This window comes from Ceratotherium simum, chromosome 7 (assembly GCF_057802395.1).
Source record: "Ceratotherium simum simum isolate JZ-2026a chromosome 7, ASM5780239v1, whole genome shotgun sequence".
NCBI lineage: Eukaryota > Metazoa > Chordata > Mammalia > Perissodactyla > Rhinocerotidae > Ceratotherium > Ceratotherium simum.
In genome coordinates this window covers 68,060,009-68,077,187 of record NC_141906.1, presented here as the reverse complement: position 1 = coordinate 68,077,187, position 17,179 = coordinate 68,060,009, and the positions used below count along the sequence as shown (strand labels likewise).

Here is a 17,179-nt window from a genome sequence, read left to right as displayed (position 1 = left end):
ACAGTCTGTTTGTCCATTCTACTATAGATGGACATTGGTTGTTTACAGTTTGGAGCTGTGAGCATTCTTATACTTGTGTGATATACACAGGTTCATGAGTTTCTCTAGGCAATATAAGCAGTTGTAGAATTACAGAGTCTTCAGACGGGCATACTTCTACAAAAGTAGAAGTAGACTTCATACAAAAAATGCCAAAATGTTTTCCAAAGTGTCGTACCAATTTGCTCTCCCATGATCAATGTATAAGAGTTCCTGCCACTGTACATCCTTGCCTAACTTCATACTATCAAACTTTTAAAAAGTTTTTTGCCAGCCTGCTGGATGTGGAGTAGTACCTCATGTCATTGTTTGCTATATTTTCAGCAAATTATGGAGAATGAAGAGGAAATATAGACCCTGTGATCATTTTAGGGGGACTCAAACAGAGGTTCTCTGCTTTTGTATATGAGCTTTTCCTTTCTCCCCATCAGTCCTCCAGCTCAGGAGGATGGGAGTGACAACACAGGACTCTACTCTTCCAAGACTTGATTTGCAATGTTGTTTCTTCCCCCACCAGCTCCTGATGGGCCCCCCATGGATGTCACTTTGCAGCCAGTGACTTCACAGAGCATCCAAGTGACTTGGAAGGTAAGTGAGGTTGAAGGCATTTCCCCTGAAATTCCTCCTTGCATCCTCCCTCCCCAGGAATGAAGCCCCAGCAGGCTTGCTAGTCTCTGGTCTCTTATAATGCCTATGCCTGTGTTTTTTGCTAAACTCAGTGAAGGTGGAGGGGAGGAAAGAGAGGAGGACAAACGGGCAGGTCCACCCACCAATCCCCACTCCCTCCTTCACGCTGGCTCTCTGATGGAGGCCTGTGTGTGTGGTGGGATGAAGAGCTTGGCAATGCCAACAAGGGAAGATGGTTTTCCCACCACACTGGCCTGTCCTCCAAACCCCAAATGTTGCAATAGGTTGGGAGTTGAATTTGACTTTGCACAAAGTTCAAGGGGGCCCTGTGGATGATGAGAGATGACAGGACAGGGTCTCACCCTCATCTTGGCCCTGTGACTGGAGCTGGGAGAGACGGTGATGCCATCCCCTGTCTTCTCAGGGTGAGGCCTTGGACAAGAGCCTTGGTCTTTTCAGGTCTCAATTTCTTACTCTAAATAAAATCAAGATGACGATAACTGCCCTCCCTACCTCTAGGGGTTCAGGAGCTGTAGAGAAAACAGACCAGTATGTGCTGCAGCCATTTCTAAGGGGCAGAGACCTGTAAATTCTAGAGGATGTCTGAAGACTCTGTCACTTAAGGAAAATCTTAGAGGAGATTCCACAGCTGGGCAGGGAAACAGATCAGAATAACCTTGAGCAGGACCAAGAGATGCCTTCCTGGGTAACTGGCCTCATTGCCATGTCCCTGCCGTGGGCACAGAAGGGCTGCCAATGCTGATGGCTACCTGTTTCACTGCATTGTCCAGTCTCCCAGTATCTTCTTACACTAGCTTATCTGACCCTCTATTCCTGTGGGGGGGCCAGAGGAGGTGTTTGTATCCCCATCCATCAGAGGAGGCGATGGCATAGAGACGCAAGGTGACTTGCCCACAGCCATTCAAGTAGTAACAGGTGCAGGACCTAAACGTACATAGCCCAGAGCCCCAGCCCAGTCTCCCCGCCACAGCCCACTGCGTGGAGTTCAGGAACAGAGAGCTTTCTTAGGGCCCATCTGTGCTCTGCTTCTTGGAACTTTCCCACCTCAACCCTGGGGCTCGCGGAGTTGCCTCGTCTGCATCTGGGATCAGACGTCCAAGGTCATTTTCTGACTCTTACTCCCCAATGGGAAAAGCCCAGGCGCTTTAGTCCTCCTTCTGGGCCCTTCCACAAGGTAGACTTGAGAATGGAAGAGATTCACACAGGCCTAGTGATATTATTTTCCCTAAAAAGACTGCGCTCTTGTGTGCACACGCACACACACGTACACACACAGATAGACAGCAGAGCCTGGTTCCTTCCCTCCCTAGAGAAATGACCAGGATGAAAGTGGGGCCAGAGCTGGGCAGTTGGTCCTTCCTGGGGACCAGCCCACCTATAGATGTCTGGAGCCGTGGTTCCCCTCCAGATTCAGATCTGGACTCCAGAGCTTTCCTCAGAAACTAGGGATGAAGCCCAGAGTCCAATCTCCAAGTCTTGTCTGCATCCTGGCTCTGGACCCATTTCCTAGGAATACTCCGAGGAAGCCAGGAGGTGGGGGCGGGGAATGAATAAGTATGTAAGACACTGAGACGTTTGGCTACAAAGCTCCGACCTGGAGGTCGATAAAAATTTAGAATCAGATTTATATCTCCAAAGTCTTATAATGAAAAATAAAATTGATTAGAAAGTTAGAACTTCAGAATGAACCAGCCCGTCAATAAATTTGAGCCTGACTTCTCAGGGGATTTTTTTTTTTAACACCAAGAAACAGATTAATGAAAAATAAAGATTCACTCAAAGGACAAGTCACTTCATTTTAAGACTCTTTCCGCGAGATGGATCGTCACTGCTTTATGACATAAATTTTCAATCAGCCCTATTGATTTCTTAATGCGTCAGAGAAATATTGTTAAGATTGATTTAAATCCTGAGTGTGTCTGATGGAGGGGTAGTGTAGGGGAGAGAGAAAGAGGCAGAAGAGGAAAGAAAAAGAGAGAGAAAGGAGGAAAGATTTGTATAAATATGTGAATGTATATATGCATGTAGCAGGGCATTCCTGGATGTCTGTCCAAGGCCTCTGCCAGTATACGTTGATATGGATGAAGGTTGTGTGGTGCTGTGTTCAGGTGCACATCATGGTACAGGTGGCTCTGGGTATGTAGACGTGTGTTGTTGTGGATATCAGAATGCGTGTCAGTATGGAAGAGATATGAACGTATACGTCAGTGTGAAGACAAGGGTATCCTGAAGATATGTTTGTGTCTATAATAGATGTCTGTGTGTGTGAGTGTGCATAGACAGACGAGTGCAGATACGAGACCGAGATTCAGAAATTCACCTACTTACAAACTAGCAACAGGGCTGCCCAAGTGCAGAGAGAAACATTATTCAGGCATTAACAAAAAGTCGAGTCGATTAAATACACACACACACACCCCTATTTAGTGAGTTCAAAACAATTACATTAAATTAAAAACTTCATTTTATTGAGTTAACAGTGAGCTTAAAAATGCAGTTCATTTAAAACATTCATTGAATTAAAAAAACAGTGGGGCTGTTTTACTAACTTAATTGTTTTTGATCTCCCTATTTTTTAGTACAATAAAAGGTGGGCTTTTAAATTAACTTCATTGTCTTTAAAACCCTGATTCAAGCTGTTTTCATATGCAGTAGGGTAGGGGCTCTCGCTCAATTTATGGATGGGCAGGCCCACTCATTAAAGGCACCAGTTTCTATTTGTGGGTCTAAATATATCCGGCCTGGGGTAGGTGTGTGGATTAGGATGTTGGCTTTGATGAGACTGGATGTGTGTTTTCCTGGTTCTAGATGTGAGGCGATGTATCGGGATCGTGGGGGGGATGGGGGGGCAGGGATGGGCAGGGGGGTGCTTGTTGTGTACCAGGGCTCAAGCTTGGGGTGAAAGGATGTTTTCCAGCCCCGGACTGATGCTAGTGGAGTTTTCTCCAGTCACCTGGCTGACTAGGATCAGCCCTTCATTCCCGCCAGCCTGGCCAGAGCTCTGAAATGCCCCCTTCTCACCACGTGTTGCCCATCTCGGTCCCTCCACCAAGGAGCTGGCTCCAGGCTTCAGCCCTCAACACACCCCAGCCCTTGGCCAGGATGTCCCGGGCAATCCAGCCACATGCTCCAAGAGGGGTGGGCCCACACAAAAGTCAAGGACTCTTTTTTTTTTTTTAACTTGTAGTAAAATATACGTACCATTTTATGTACATAAAATTTACCATTTTAACTATGCTTATGTGCAGTTGAGTGGCATTAAGTATACTCACAATGTTGTGCAATCATCACCACTATCCTCTCCAGAACTTTTTCGTGATCCCAAACAGAAACGCTGTGCCCATTAAACAATAACTCCCCACCCACCCATCCCCAGCCCCCAGTAACCTCTATTCTACTTTCTGTCTCTATGAGTTCGCCTATTCTAGGTACCTCTTAGAAGTTGTATCATACTTTTGTGTCGACCTTCTTTCACTTAGCATAATGTCTTCAAGGTTCTTCCATGTTGTAGCATGTATCAGAATTCCATTCCTTTTTAAGGCTGAATAATATTCCATTGCATGTATAGACCACATTTTGTTTATGCATTCATCTGTCCATGGACACTTGGGTTGCTTCCACCTTTTGGCTGCTGTGAATAATGCTGCTATGAACAGGGTCTACAAGTATCTGTTTGAGTCTCTGCTTTCAATTCTTTTGGGTATATACCAAGGATGAATTGCTGAATCAAAAGGTAATTCTATGTTTAACTTTTTGAGGACCTGCCAGACTGTCTTCCACAGTGGCTGCACCACTTTACAATCCCACCAGCAATGCACAAGGGTTCCAATTCCTCCACTTCCTCACCAACACTTGTTGTTTTCCATTTTTTGATGATAGCCATCCTAATGGGTGTGAAGTGATGTCTTGGGACTCTCTCTTTTTATTCAAATTAATTGCTCACCTCCCTCTCCATATGGTTACTTTTTGTCTACTGTTCCATTTCTCCCAGGCCCCTGAGGCCATGGCCAATGATATCCCTATTCAATCATTCATTTATTTTATTCTAGAAATATGTATTGAGGGCCTACCGCATGCCAGGCACCATTCTAGACATGGAGAGTACAGCCGTAAACAAAACAGACAAGACTCCTCGTCCTCCTGGCGCTTACATTCTAATAGGGACAGACAGTCAGACACATAAGTAAAATATATAGAATGTCATATGATGATAGTGCTATGGAGAAAAATAAAGCCAGGAAGAAATATAAGGAGTACTGGACAGAGGGCAGGGAGCAATCTTACATCAAGAGCCTAAGGAAGGCCTCATTAAGAAGGGGGCATTTCAGCAAAGACACCACAGAGGTGAGGAGGCAAGCCATGTGCATATCCAAGGAAAGAGTGCTCCCCCTGAGATGGGAATGTGCCTGTTGTGAACAGCACAGAGGCCAGCGTGCTGGAGCGTAGGAAGCACAGGGAGAGGAGATGGATCTGAGAGGCAATGGGGGGTCAGCTCAGGTAGAGCATGTAGCCATTATAAGGACTTTGGCTTTCACTCCGAGTGAGATGGGAGTCTTTGAGGGGTTGGGAGCAGAGGAGTGAGATGATCTGACTTGGGTTTCAAGAGCGTCATCTCAGAGTACCACTGTGTCTTCGTCTCCCCTCCCCCTACCCTCACCCTATACTCACAGGCACCCAAGAAGGAGCTGCAGAACGGCGTCATCCGGGGCTACCAGATCGGCTACAGAGAGAACAGCCCTGGCAGCAATGGGCAGTATAGCATCGTGGAGATGAAGGCCACTGGGGACAGCGAGGTCTACACCCTTGACAACCTCAAGAAGTTCGCCCAGTATGGGGTGGTGGTCCAGGCCTTCAATCGGGCTGGCACGGGGCCCTCATCCAGCGAGATCAATGCCACCACCCTGGAGGATGGTGAGGGCACCAGCAGGGGGTAGGGGGTGCAGATCCTAGTCATGGGCAGAGCTGGGGCTGCCAGACAGGGCTTGGGGCCCTTCCACTGCTCCTGGGCCCCATTGTGGTCCTGTGGTCCACACTGGCTCCCTGGATCCCTCCATCTCTTCTTGCCCATTGGCTCTTCGAGGGATGCTTGGTCCATTCAGCACCCTGGGCCAATCCATCCACTGGCCGGCTGTCTATCCATCACTTGCTGATGCTCTGCCCATCAGTGTATCTGTTGACCTATTGGCCTGTCTGAGCGCCTGTCTGTCACCTATCTGACTTTCCATCCATGCTTCTCCCTCTGCCTTTTCCTCCTCCCTCGTGCTGGTTTCTCATCCATCTCTCTTCACAAGCTCTTTCCTGTACAACCTGGGTCCTGTTTCTTCTCGCTTACAGCCTCCAGGATGGAAAAAGGGCAGAAGCCAAGTTACCTTGGTACTTCTGGGCTGGAACCTGCCCACCATCTGTTTTAGGGACCTGAGATGAGACTGTGGAGTTGCGAAGTCCCAAGATCCATGTAGCAGAGAATTTAGAGCCTGACTTTTAAAACTTAGTTCTTTGAGGGCTAGAGAGGACTCCCAACTCTGATGAGTAAGAGGCCCGGTTTCTCAGGGGGAGAGGGTTAGGAGGAGCAGGAGCACACCTGCTCTCCAAGCACAGAGACCAGCTGGTCCCTGAGCCTGTGCCAGGAAGGGAACGGAGACGTGGCCCTTGATGGCCCCAGAGATGGTGCCAGGAGGTCACAGCCCCCCAAAGAGCAGAATAAAGAAGAAACAAAGCATTCTCCCAAGTTTCCTTCTTGATGCCCCAGCCCAAAACCAGAGTCTGAGATTATAATCTGTCACCAAGTCTGAGCCTGCCCTCAGCAGAGGGAGGGGAGTGACTGTCCTGGGAGCATAATGCCATTGCCCATGGCCCATCAGAATACCCAGCATTCCACCATTAGAGAGTCATTCCTCTAGGTTAAGCAGTGCCCTCTCCCTATCTCGTTCTCTCTGAAAAGGCAGACACCCTTGGGCGGGAGGACGCATCAGGGCAGAAACACCTGAAAGTAGATTAGCTCATACCAGGAGTTCTTGACTCTGGCTACAAATTGGCATTATCTGGGGAGCTTTAAAAATACTGATGCCGGGGCCAGCCCCGTGGCTTAGTGGTTAAGTGCGCGCGCTCCGCTACTGGCGGCCCAGGTCGGATCCCGGGAGCGCACCAACACACCGCTTCTCCGGCCATACTGGGGCGGCGTCCCACATACAGCAACTAGAAGGATGTGCAACTGTGGCATACAACTATCTACTGGGGCTTTGGGGAGAAAAAGGGAAAGAAAAAAAAAAGGAGGATTGGCAATAGATGTTAGCTCAGGGCTGGTCTTCCTCACACACAAAAAAAAATACTGATGCCCAGGCTTCATCCCCAGAGATTCCCATTTAATTGCTCTGGGGCACAAGCTGGGCTTTGAGAAGGAGCAGACTTCAGTAGGCCCAGGCAGTGGGCCCCTGGGAAAAATGGAGAATGCAAAAAGAGGGAAGGGCACATAGCAAGTGAAGAGGCACAGAGAAGCCCAAGGGGAGAGCCACAGGGCAACCGCTCCCCCCACCCCCATCCCATCCCCTCATCATCCCCCACTGGCTCCCTCCCCTCTGTGATGCTGGCCAGAGGCTGGGCTGGGTTGAGGAAGATCAACTTGTCACCTCTTAAAACCAGCAGTACTAACCACCAGAGGTGCTCTGACATGGTGGTTCTCAACCCTGAGTGTATCCCCAGAATCTCCTGGAGGGCTGCAAACAGATTGCTGGGCCCACCCCCAGAGTGTCTTCTTCAGCAGGTCTGGGGAGGAGGCCAAGAATTTGCATTTCTAATAAATTCCTGGGTGATGCTGATGCTGCTGCTACTGGTGCAGGGAGCACCTGTGAGAACCGCAGCACCAACAGCTAGGTCATTACCCATAAATGGAGCCAAGACTCACAGAGGTTACGTAACCTGTCCAGAAACGCCTATCTAGGAAAGAACAGAGCCCAGATCAAATCCAGGTCTGACTCTGGGTCCCATGCTCTTTCTACTTCACTCCGTTGTTACCCTCTTCCTTGGGAGCAAGGCTGGATGCAGGACCAAGTGACGTGGATGCAGGGTGCTCAGGAAAGTCACGTCCAAGGCCAACAGCTGTCCTGAGCCCACACCAGCGTGCCCGACCGAACGCTCAGCTCCCGTCCGCCCAGGGCCAAGCCAGGCAGCAGCCAGGCCGGGCCTGCCTTTAGCCTCCATCAGGGCACCACCTCCCTTGCTTTGGGGCCCGGGGGGCCTGGAATTTCCAATAGAGAGAGATCAGCATGGGCCAGTGGAGTCATTTTCAAAACAAAGGAGGAGAGGGGGAAGAAAGTTTCCAGCAGCATTTGCTCAGCAGTTTTTCATACTTAATTAAGGCCCTCGTTAGCCTGTCAGATCCTGATCGTTTCCTGGCAATATTAGCGCTCCTCCTGGGGTATTCAAGGGCCCCTGCTTTAGCAATAGTGTCTTTTCCATAATTATATTACCTTCATTTTATTCGAACGGGCGATCTGTATTAGTTTATTACACTGGGTCCCTAATTACATGGTGCTTATATTTTTACACCTAAGTAATATGAAACAATAATCATTCTCAAAGAGGATCGTTAGGATGATGTATTATCATTTAAATGCTCATAAAAATTAGAGTTGCCTCTTGTGGGGCAACGGGATCCAATTACCTTCCATCCAGCCTGTGCCTCCTTTCTCCCACTCAGAGCGAGGCAGACGCAGCCTTTCCCTTGGCCCCCGGCTCCTAGGAAGCCAGCAGGACGTGACACCAAAGTTCTCCCTAGCCAAAGTGGCTCCTGGGCCTGGTGTCCCCACCATCTATCATCTCAGAAAGGGTGTCTGCACCAGGGCCAACCCCAGGGGTGGGGCTTAGGTTAAGCTCAGAGGTGGCTCTGGATGGAGAGAGTTAAAGACGGTGTGGACCACCTAAGTTGGCTCAGAGAGTGTCTGCCCATCATCTGGGGCATTTTGGTGTGTTTATGTGCAGAGATAAGGGACAAAGATGTAATGGTCCCAGAAGTGCTAACGGTGTCTATGGAACCTCTTCTCCCTTTCACCAGGGTTAATTGGGATCCTCTTTCCTTCTTTCCCTTCCCTTTAGCTTGGCACAAGGACACAAGAGTCCTTAGGGCCAGGCCTTGGCTCAGACCCCTGGTCAGACGACAGAACGGCTGGCAGCCATCAGATGAGATCACCAATTGCAGACACCGCCAGGGCCGGCTTGGAGGGCTTCCAGGTTCTGTTACATTCAGCAGAGGTGGACTCCCGGGGCTGTGGTGCCCACTGGTGAATTCCCAGGGGCGCATGCCCGGACTTCATCACCTTCCTCCCCCAGCGTTTACCGAGAACAGGGAACGTGCTGCCCAGAGAGCAAGAACCAACTCTGAAAAGATCTCTATTTACCCAAATATCCAGGAAAGGAGACTTGGTTCACTTCCTGGCCGCCCAGCCCAAATTCTCACAATCATTGAACCAGGAGGTCTGTCCACTTTTCTAACCAGAAGTTTCTCCAGCTGGACAGCAGGGCCCGGCCTGGGACACATAGGTCATGTTGTACCTCCCTGACTGGGCCCTTCGGTTCTCCTCCCACCCCATGCAGTGCCCAGCCAGCCCCCCGAGAATGTCCGGGCCCTGTCCATCACTTCTGATGTGGCTGTCATCTCCTGGTCGGAGCCCCCGCGCAGCACTCTCAATGGCGTCCTCAAGGGCTATCGGGTCATCTTCTGGTCGCTCTACGTTGATGGGGGTGAGTCGGCTGGGTCTCAGGTGGGGGTCTGCATCTATACTTACTTAAAGCTGAGCATCTTCCCAGGGGCTGTCACGTGGAAGTGCACCACCCCCTGCTGCACACATTTCCCCGGGCCAGGGCCGGGGGCCAGGGTAGGTGGTGGTACGTGGTCACCTCTCTGATGGCAGTGGCGGGGGTCAGGTGGGGACACCAGCTGCTCCTAGACAATGGTATGTTTGGGAATGACTTGAGGGGTGGCTTTTGCTTTTCTAATGTAATGAGTTGATATTAGGCCTTTATGGCCATATGAGTCAGCAGGGAACAGTTGGCACAGTCAAATGGGGCCATTGAAGAGAGTTTAATGAAGGTACTGCTTTCAGAGGGGTGGGGGGGCACCTGGGACTAGCACCAGCAGGAAGCTGTTACCACCTAGGCCTGAGGGGCAAGAGGAGGAAGCAGGGTCACCGGAACCTGGGAAGAGACGCCCCTCGGCCAGGCGGCAGGATGTGCAGTCTGTGCAAGTGAGTTGCCCAGGACCTGGACACAGGTGGAGAGGGGCACGCCATGGAGCTGGGGTAGGAAAGCAGAGGGAGAAAAACCAAGACAGTGGCCCGACCCCTTGGGTACTCTCCTTCCCCTGGGATGCACTGGTCCAAACAGGCCTGTGTAGCCCCACAAACACACCAAACCCTCACCCACCGGTGTAGAGAGACCTTGCAGTGATCAGGAGGTCTGCAGTCAGGTAAGCCAGAGGCCCAGCATCCCAAATGATGGAAATATTCTACTGGGGCCACAAAGGGCTCCTATGAGTTTCCCTCTCAGGATCCCGAGCCTTTTGCCACCAGTCCCCAGCCCCTCCCTTCTTTCCTGGAGGACCTGGGACTCCAGCTCCTGGTCATCTCTTCAGGGCAGCTGCCCTCCCTTCCCCACCTGGATTCTGCTCTGCCCAGACACACTGCCAACAGGAAGTGTCTTTCCCTGCTACCTCCTCCACTGCCTCCTCCAAAGACAGAGAGGCCTGGAGTTCAGGGGTTTGCTCTCCAAAGGTCCCCCAAGCTCTTATGCTATAAGATGGCCTCACATATTTGTGCTGAGGCAGGTAAGGGGTGGTCCCTCATTTTCCAGAACTTGTTTCCTCTTTTCTAAGCCTGCAGGCTTACCTAGGTCAGTTCCTTCGGGTGAGGAAGGCATTGGCCTCTCTAATCTCCACAGGCCACCACACTGCCCTCTTCCTATCTTTTTCTCTGGCTCCAGTTCTGGACAGATCCAGCCTGATTTCTGACCTCCTGGGAAAAGAAGGTCCCACCACTCAGGCCTCCAAGGTTTCCCCGGCAGTGACCTAGAGTCCCCTGAAGCTGAGCATGGTGGTCTCACCCTCTCGACCCTGTCAGACTGCTGCCCTCCCCTGGCCAGGCCCTCTGCCTTGGGCCCTTTGCCTGCACCAGGTCCCCGGTGAGGTGCTGGGGTGGGTTGGCAGGCTTTTGTCTTCTCCAAGGCCTGTCCTCAGCCGGTGTCTGGGCCTGTCTGTCTGAAATCCCAGTAGTCCCAGTGGGAGGGCTGTCAGCTCAAAGCCTGTCTCTTTCCTCCTTCTAAGACCCTGGCCCTCCCATGGGACCCTCTCCCTAAGCTCTTCTTCAGAGTCTACAGCAAGTTCCTTGGCAGAGCTGGGATGGCAGGTCCTCAGTGAGCCAGAGGAAGGCCCGGCCCTTCCTGGCTGTGGCTGTCAGCTCCACCAGCCTCTCCCAGGTTCTATGCGCGTGTTCTTTGCAGGGAGGGTGTCCTCAATGGTAGAGAAGGTAATGGGGTCTTAGCCTTTACACTACTGAGAGTTCAGTGTGCTGGCCCAGAAGCAGTCAGATGCAGGGGAGGCAGCCTCAGCTGGTCACAAGTCATCCCAGGATGATACACCATCTAGGGAGATCTGAGAGTCCAAGGAGGCACTGGGGCAGCAAGGAGGAATGGCTGTTGACCGTCGCGCCTGGCCTAGGCTCCCCTCTGGGTCCAGGTCACTCCTGGGGTCCCTCACATGGGTCAGGCGGAGGAGGGGGAAATGTTGCTTGGAGAGATGGAAGTATTCTAAAGGGAGAGTATTAAGATGAATTTGGTGCAAGGTTGGTTGGGGGCTGAGGCCAGGCCGATAGGTGCTACTCACCCTGGTTGGGTCATGTGGGGAGAGATGTGGCCTGGGAGCAGTGCCCCGAATCTGACCCCATGTACCTTGAGCTGGAGGGTCCCCCTAGTCTCTACCACCATGGAGTTGAGGTCTGAGCCCAGTGGAGTAAGGCCTGACCGGAGCCCAGGCTGGCGGAGGCAGGGGGACTGTGGCATGGCCAGCCTGGGCCGCACTCAGAGGTCGCTTGTCCCCGGCAGAGTGGGGCGAGATGCAGAACATCACCACCACGCGGGAGCGGGTGGAGCTGCGAGGCATGGAGAAGTTCACCAACTACAGCGTGCAGGTGCTGGCCTACACCCAAGCCGGGGATGGCGTGCGCAGCAGCGTGCTCTACATCCAGACCAAGGAGGATGGTGAGTCCTCTCTTCCGGCCAGCCTGGCCTCGCCCATGGGGGCAGGCTCCCCCAGGGCCTGTTGCTGAGCACTGCCCTTGAGCCGCCCCACTGCTCACCACCATCCCAGCAGAAGGGTGAGAGCAAAGCACCATCCTTTCTCCTCTCCCTTCAATTAGTTGTAGGCTGGCTTTGAGGACTCTGAGGCCCTGCTTTGGGAGAACACTGCTTATGAGGGATGGTGGCAAAATGCCCTGGACTCATGCCCTGCATGAACATAAGCAACCATAACCCCCTCCCCCTGCAGCACTGGGTCGGAGACCAGATAAAGCCTGTCCTCCCACCCCCATCCCAAGGGCATCCTTTTTGTGGCATCTACTTCCTGCAAGGTTCAGTCTGGTTTCCTCTGGATACAGACGGTTGGGATTGGGGGAGAACAGAAGCATCACCCCACATATCCCAAGTTAGGGACTTGGCAGTCACCCTGCAGAGGCCCCAGAATGGGCCAGACCTTGGACTCTGGTGTGCTGGGGGGATCTCAGGGAGGGAGTGAGATGTGCCTCCATTTGGAGCTGTAATGTCAAAGCCCTTCCCCGGGGGGCAGAACTGGAGGAAAACCAGAAATAAGGAGCCAACTTCAAGGGTAGAGTGACGAAGAAAGAGGGTGGAGGAGGCTGGGAGCTGAGTCAACCGGGAGAGAGCAGGTCAGGAGAAGGGCCAGATTTCCAACCAGGGCCTAGAGCTATACGCCTTTGGGGTCCTCATTCACAGGGAGCACTGTGTCCAGGAGGTGCCATGTGTGACTAAGCACAGCTCTGGGCTCCTGCCCCCAGTCTTTCCACTTTCTTCCTCAGCCCACCCCACTCCATCACTTAGTTGATTCTACACGTTCTGAGCCAGGTGCTGTATTATTAGAAGAGTCAGTTTATGTGAAGAGTGGCTGGCACACAATGGCACTTAATAAAGTCGCCATCAGTGGCATTATGGCTTCCTTCCACTCAGCCTCAGCCTTTTCAAAGGATGCAGAGAGCCACAGTCTAGGTCCTACCCATACAATTTGGCAGAAGGTGCTGGAGCGGTTAGAGGAGTTGGAAAGGAGCCACTCAGACTGGGAGTGAAGGTGGAGAAGTTCCCAGTGCAGCCCAGCGCTCAGTGACCAAACAAGCTCCCAGCTCAGTGCTCCCTACTCTCCCTAAGCCCCTCCCCTTCCGTCAAATCAGCCCCTCCCCCACTTAAGCCCTGAGCAATTAAATATTTACCACCTGCCTGCCCTACTTTTCTTGTCATTAATCCCCCCATCAAGGCTCCCTGGGACAGCTCCGGGCAGAGCCACCTGCTCTTGCATGGAGACTGACAGGGATGGTGGTCGGAGGGGCCTCACACACACAGGCACCTTCCCAGCCTCTAGAAATGAACGACTGAGGCCCCTAGACCTCTTGCATCCTATTCTGACGCAAGGCCTGAGCCATAAGCTCCTCCACATGTTCAGCTGACCAAGGTGAGGCCCCACAAGGGAATCCAAAGGTCTGGGGGCACCGTCCCCCCCACAAGGAGCTTCCAACCCTCAACCCTAGAGTTGCCTGCAGAGCCACACGCAGGGACATGCACAGGCCAGGGCCAGGGCCTCAAGACAGCAGCTTCACAGAGTAGAAGGGGCCCTGGTAAACACAGCAGACGTGCCTGCCCCAGCCTGGCATTTACTAGCAAGTCACTTAACCTTTCTGAACCTCAGTTTCCTCATGATAAAATGGGGACAGTGATGCTCATCAAGTGGTTATAGGAAGCAAGTTAACTATAAAATCCTTTTTCAAATGTCAGGTGCTAGCAAATGGGAGTTGCTTTATGGTGCTGGCAATGAAATGACTACTTCCAGTGGACGCAGGTGCCCCCCAGGGAATCCGTGCTCCCAAAGGGAGGCCTGGGCCAGAAGGGATCCACTGTCAGATGAGGTCTCATTCAGAATGGCAGTCATAACTTGACATGTGTGTGATGTGCTGACATAAGCATGAGTTAGCCTTCCCAGTAGCCTTATCAGTAGGTATTTCCATTTTAGAGGTGAGAAAAGTGAGGCCTAGAGAGCTAAGCAACTTGCTGAAGGTCACTCAGCTAATTGGTGGCAAATCAAGGCTTTCTGGCCTCCATATCCTCTATACTTTCCATTATACCACTTGGATCAGTTAGGAAGCTTTTGGTTGGGAATAATACAACTAAAAAAAGATGTAAGCAATAAGCACATTTATCATCACACATAATGAGAAGTCTTGAGTAGGGCAGCTCTGGGGTTGGTTAACCAGTGGTTCCCATCTTTCTGCTCTGCCATCCTCCGCATGTCATGATTTCCAGATGTTCCTCCCATGATTTCAAGATGACTGCATCACACCAGACAAGACAGAGTTCAGAGCGAGAGAAGCAGTCTCCTCCTGTGGGCGTGCCTCTCTTGGGAGTGAAGGAAACCTTTCCCAGACACCCCCTCAACAGATTTACCTCATTTCCCCATGGCCATACTGAGCAACATGCCTCTTGCTAAGCCAGTCACCAAAAGGGGAATGGAATTATCATGGCTGACTTCCCCCAAGCATGATAAATCCTCTGGTGTAGGTGATGGCAACAGCTTTCTCTGAAGGGTGGAGGAGCATGGGTACCCAAGCAAAAGTGAGGTTCTGTTTGTAAGGAATAGGAAGGAATGATGGCAGATGGGTAGGCAGACAACTGTGCCTGCTCCACCAGTGCTGCCCCAACTCCACTGGGTTCTCCTATTTGTAGGTGGCAGTTATTATAGTTATTTCTCCCCTGACTTGGAAAGCAGACAGGCCCATGTTCCAATTCCAGCTCTGCCTTGGAAGCTTGGGCAAATATCCTAATCTGAAGACACTGTGACACCCTACCCACCCCCTCTCAGGATTTTGGATTTTTCCAAAGAAAAAGTTATCAGCAAATTTAGAGAAAAGCAAAAGAAACAAAAAGATAAGCTGCAAACATATAAATTCAAGCTCATTTCTTAAGTCCAAATCTGTCAGTCTGAGCTTGGTTTCGGGCTGGCTTGGCTGGACTCAGTTCATGAGCGACAAAGCCTCTTGCCTGCTCCTCTGTGAATACCAAATACAGCTACATGGCCTCAGAGTGCAAAGTTGAGTTGGACTTTAGACCACTTTAAAGATCTTTGACTGAAGAAGAGGCTTGACTAGACCCGTGTTTTAGGATGGTAACTGTTGTAAACGTGTGGAGGACTGACTGCAGGAAGGGGATGAGGACTAGAGTCAGAGAGGCCTGTTAGAACCTGTGGGCATCTAGGCAGAGAAGAGGAAGGTGTGTGCTGGGGCAGCAGCAGTAAGGATGAAGGGAGGAGGAGGGACAAGTTCAGAGAAACATATCAGAGGATTTCCACTTCCAGTAGTGGTGGACTAGATAACTCAAACCCACTCTCCTTCTTGCTGAGGACACTAGGAAATCTGGATGAAATATTTTTTTAAAACACCTGCTTGAAAGCATCAGAGAGCTGGCAGGAGAGTGAAGAATTACTGGGCCAGGATCCAAGGGAGAATGGAGGCCCAGGAGGTGAGCCTGGCATTTGGAACAGCTCTTCCCCTGGGGGACATTTGCTGAATATGGAGGCTGTGGCTGAGAATCTGAGCAGCACTAGAAAGACAGGAATTGGAGGCCAGGGCCTGCATGGGTGGGTGGGTCTGTCTGGCAAACCCCCCTCACTTTGAGTTGAGACCATGAAGGACAGCACTCTAGGATTAAAAGTGGACCAAAAGTTGACAGCTCAGCTTCAAATCATCTCAGTCCTAGAATTGTAGATTGAGGAACCCCAGGTTGCTAGTGCCCCAGAATGCAGGTACCTGTAAGAAGCAAACATGAATTCTCTCTTGAGGAAGATTATATCGTCTGAGGCAACCAATTATTTCTACAAACAATTTTGCAAACTATGTGTCTGGCATACGATAAAAAATAATGGGGACAATGTGAACAAAAGCCAGCAGAAAAAAAAGAAACAGACCCACAAGGATTCCAAACATAGGTTTTATTAAATATGGACTTTCAAATAATTATTCTTAACAAGATTAAAATTTTAAGAGAATTGGAAACTATCAAATGGAAAATCTAGAAACAAAAACTAATACCTGAAATTAAGAGCTCAGTAGATAGGTTTAATAACAAATTAGACACAGCTGAAGAGATAACTAGTGAACTGGAAGATAGATCAGAAGGAAAAATCCAAGTGAAGCACAGAAAGACAAATGAATGGAAAATAAAAGATCAAGTAAGAGACATAGAGCAGTGATTTTTCAAACTTGACTGTGCATACAAATCACTTGGGGATCGTGTTAAAATTCAGATTCTGATTTTGTAGGTCTAGGGTGGAACCTGAGATTTTGCATTTCTAACATGCTCCCAGGTGACGCTGCTGCTGATCCATGGACTGAATTCGGAATATCAAGGACATAGAGGATAGAAGAAATCCCAAAGAAGAGGAGAAAGAGAATGGGAAGAAGATAAAATGTCTGAAAACATTTCAAAACTGATGAAAGACATCAAGCCACAAATGCAAGAAGATCTACCAACTCCACAGGCAATAACTTAAAGAAATCCACACCTCAGTCCATCATAATGAAGCTGCTAAACAACCAACATAAAGAGAAAAATCTTAAAAGCAACTAGAGGGAAAAAAAAAACCAGTTACCTTCAAAGGAGCAACAATTAGATTGTCAGCTAACTTATCAGAAACAATGAAAGCCAGAAAACAATGCAATGGTATATTTAAAGTATGTAAGGAAAATAGTTATCAACCTATGATTTTATACCAAGAAAAAATATTCTTCAAGATTAAGATGAAATAAAGACATTTCAGACAAATAAAAACTGAGAGAATTTATCACCAACATACCTGCTTTAGAGAAATATTAAAGGATATTCTTTAGCTAGAAGGAAAATGAAGCCAGGTGGGAGCTCAGTGATGCAGGAAGGAAAGAAAAGCAATTAGATGGTGAATATACGGGTAAATCTAAATTAATATTGACTGCATAAAATAATGCTGGCAGTGATAATGTCATCCTCTTGGGGAGAGTGTAAAATATATATAGAATTAAAATATACACCAATGGCATATAAATTGGGAGAGGGTAAATGGAAGTTCTAAGTCCCTTGCATTGTCTGAGAAGAAAAGTGTCAATTAATGATGTTACACTTTGGTGAGTTAAAGATTCACACTGAGTAACCACTAAAAGTAGTGAAAGACTGTATAATAACCAAACTAATAGAAAGGGGG

The 17,179-nt window shown here is 49.9% G+C and overlaps 1 protein-coding gene across 1 annotated transcript in view; it reads left to right on the top strand.

Annotated features, from left to right (window-relative positions):
- DSCAML1 (DS cell adhesion molecule like 1) overlaps positions 1 to 17,179 on the top strand; it is a 347,767-nt gene that overhangs the window by 306,773 nt on the left and 23,815 nt on the right. Inside the window, exons 16-19 of the mRNA XM_087433751.1 lie at positions 557 to 627; positions 5,358 to 5,598; positions 9,277 to 9,423; positions 11,776 to 11,931. Of these exons, the coding sequence (XP_087289877.1) occupies positions 557 to 627; positions 5,358 to 5,598; positions 9,277 to 9,423; positions 11,776 to 11,931 (615 nt within the window). The remainder of the gene's footprint in view (positions 1 to 556; positions 628 to 5,357; positions 5,599 to 9,276; positions 9,424 to 11,775; positions 11,932 to 17,179) is intronic.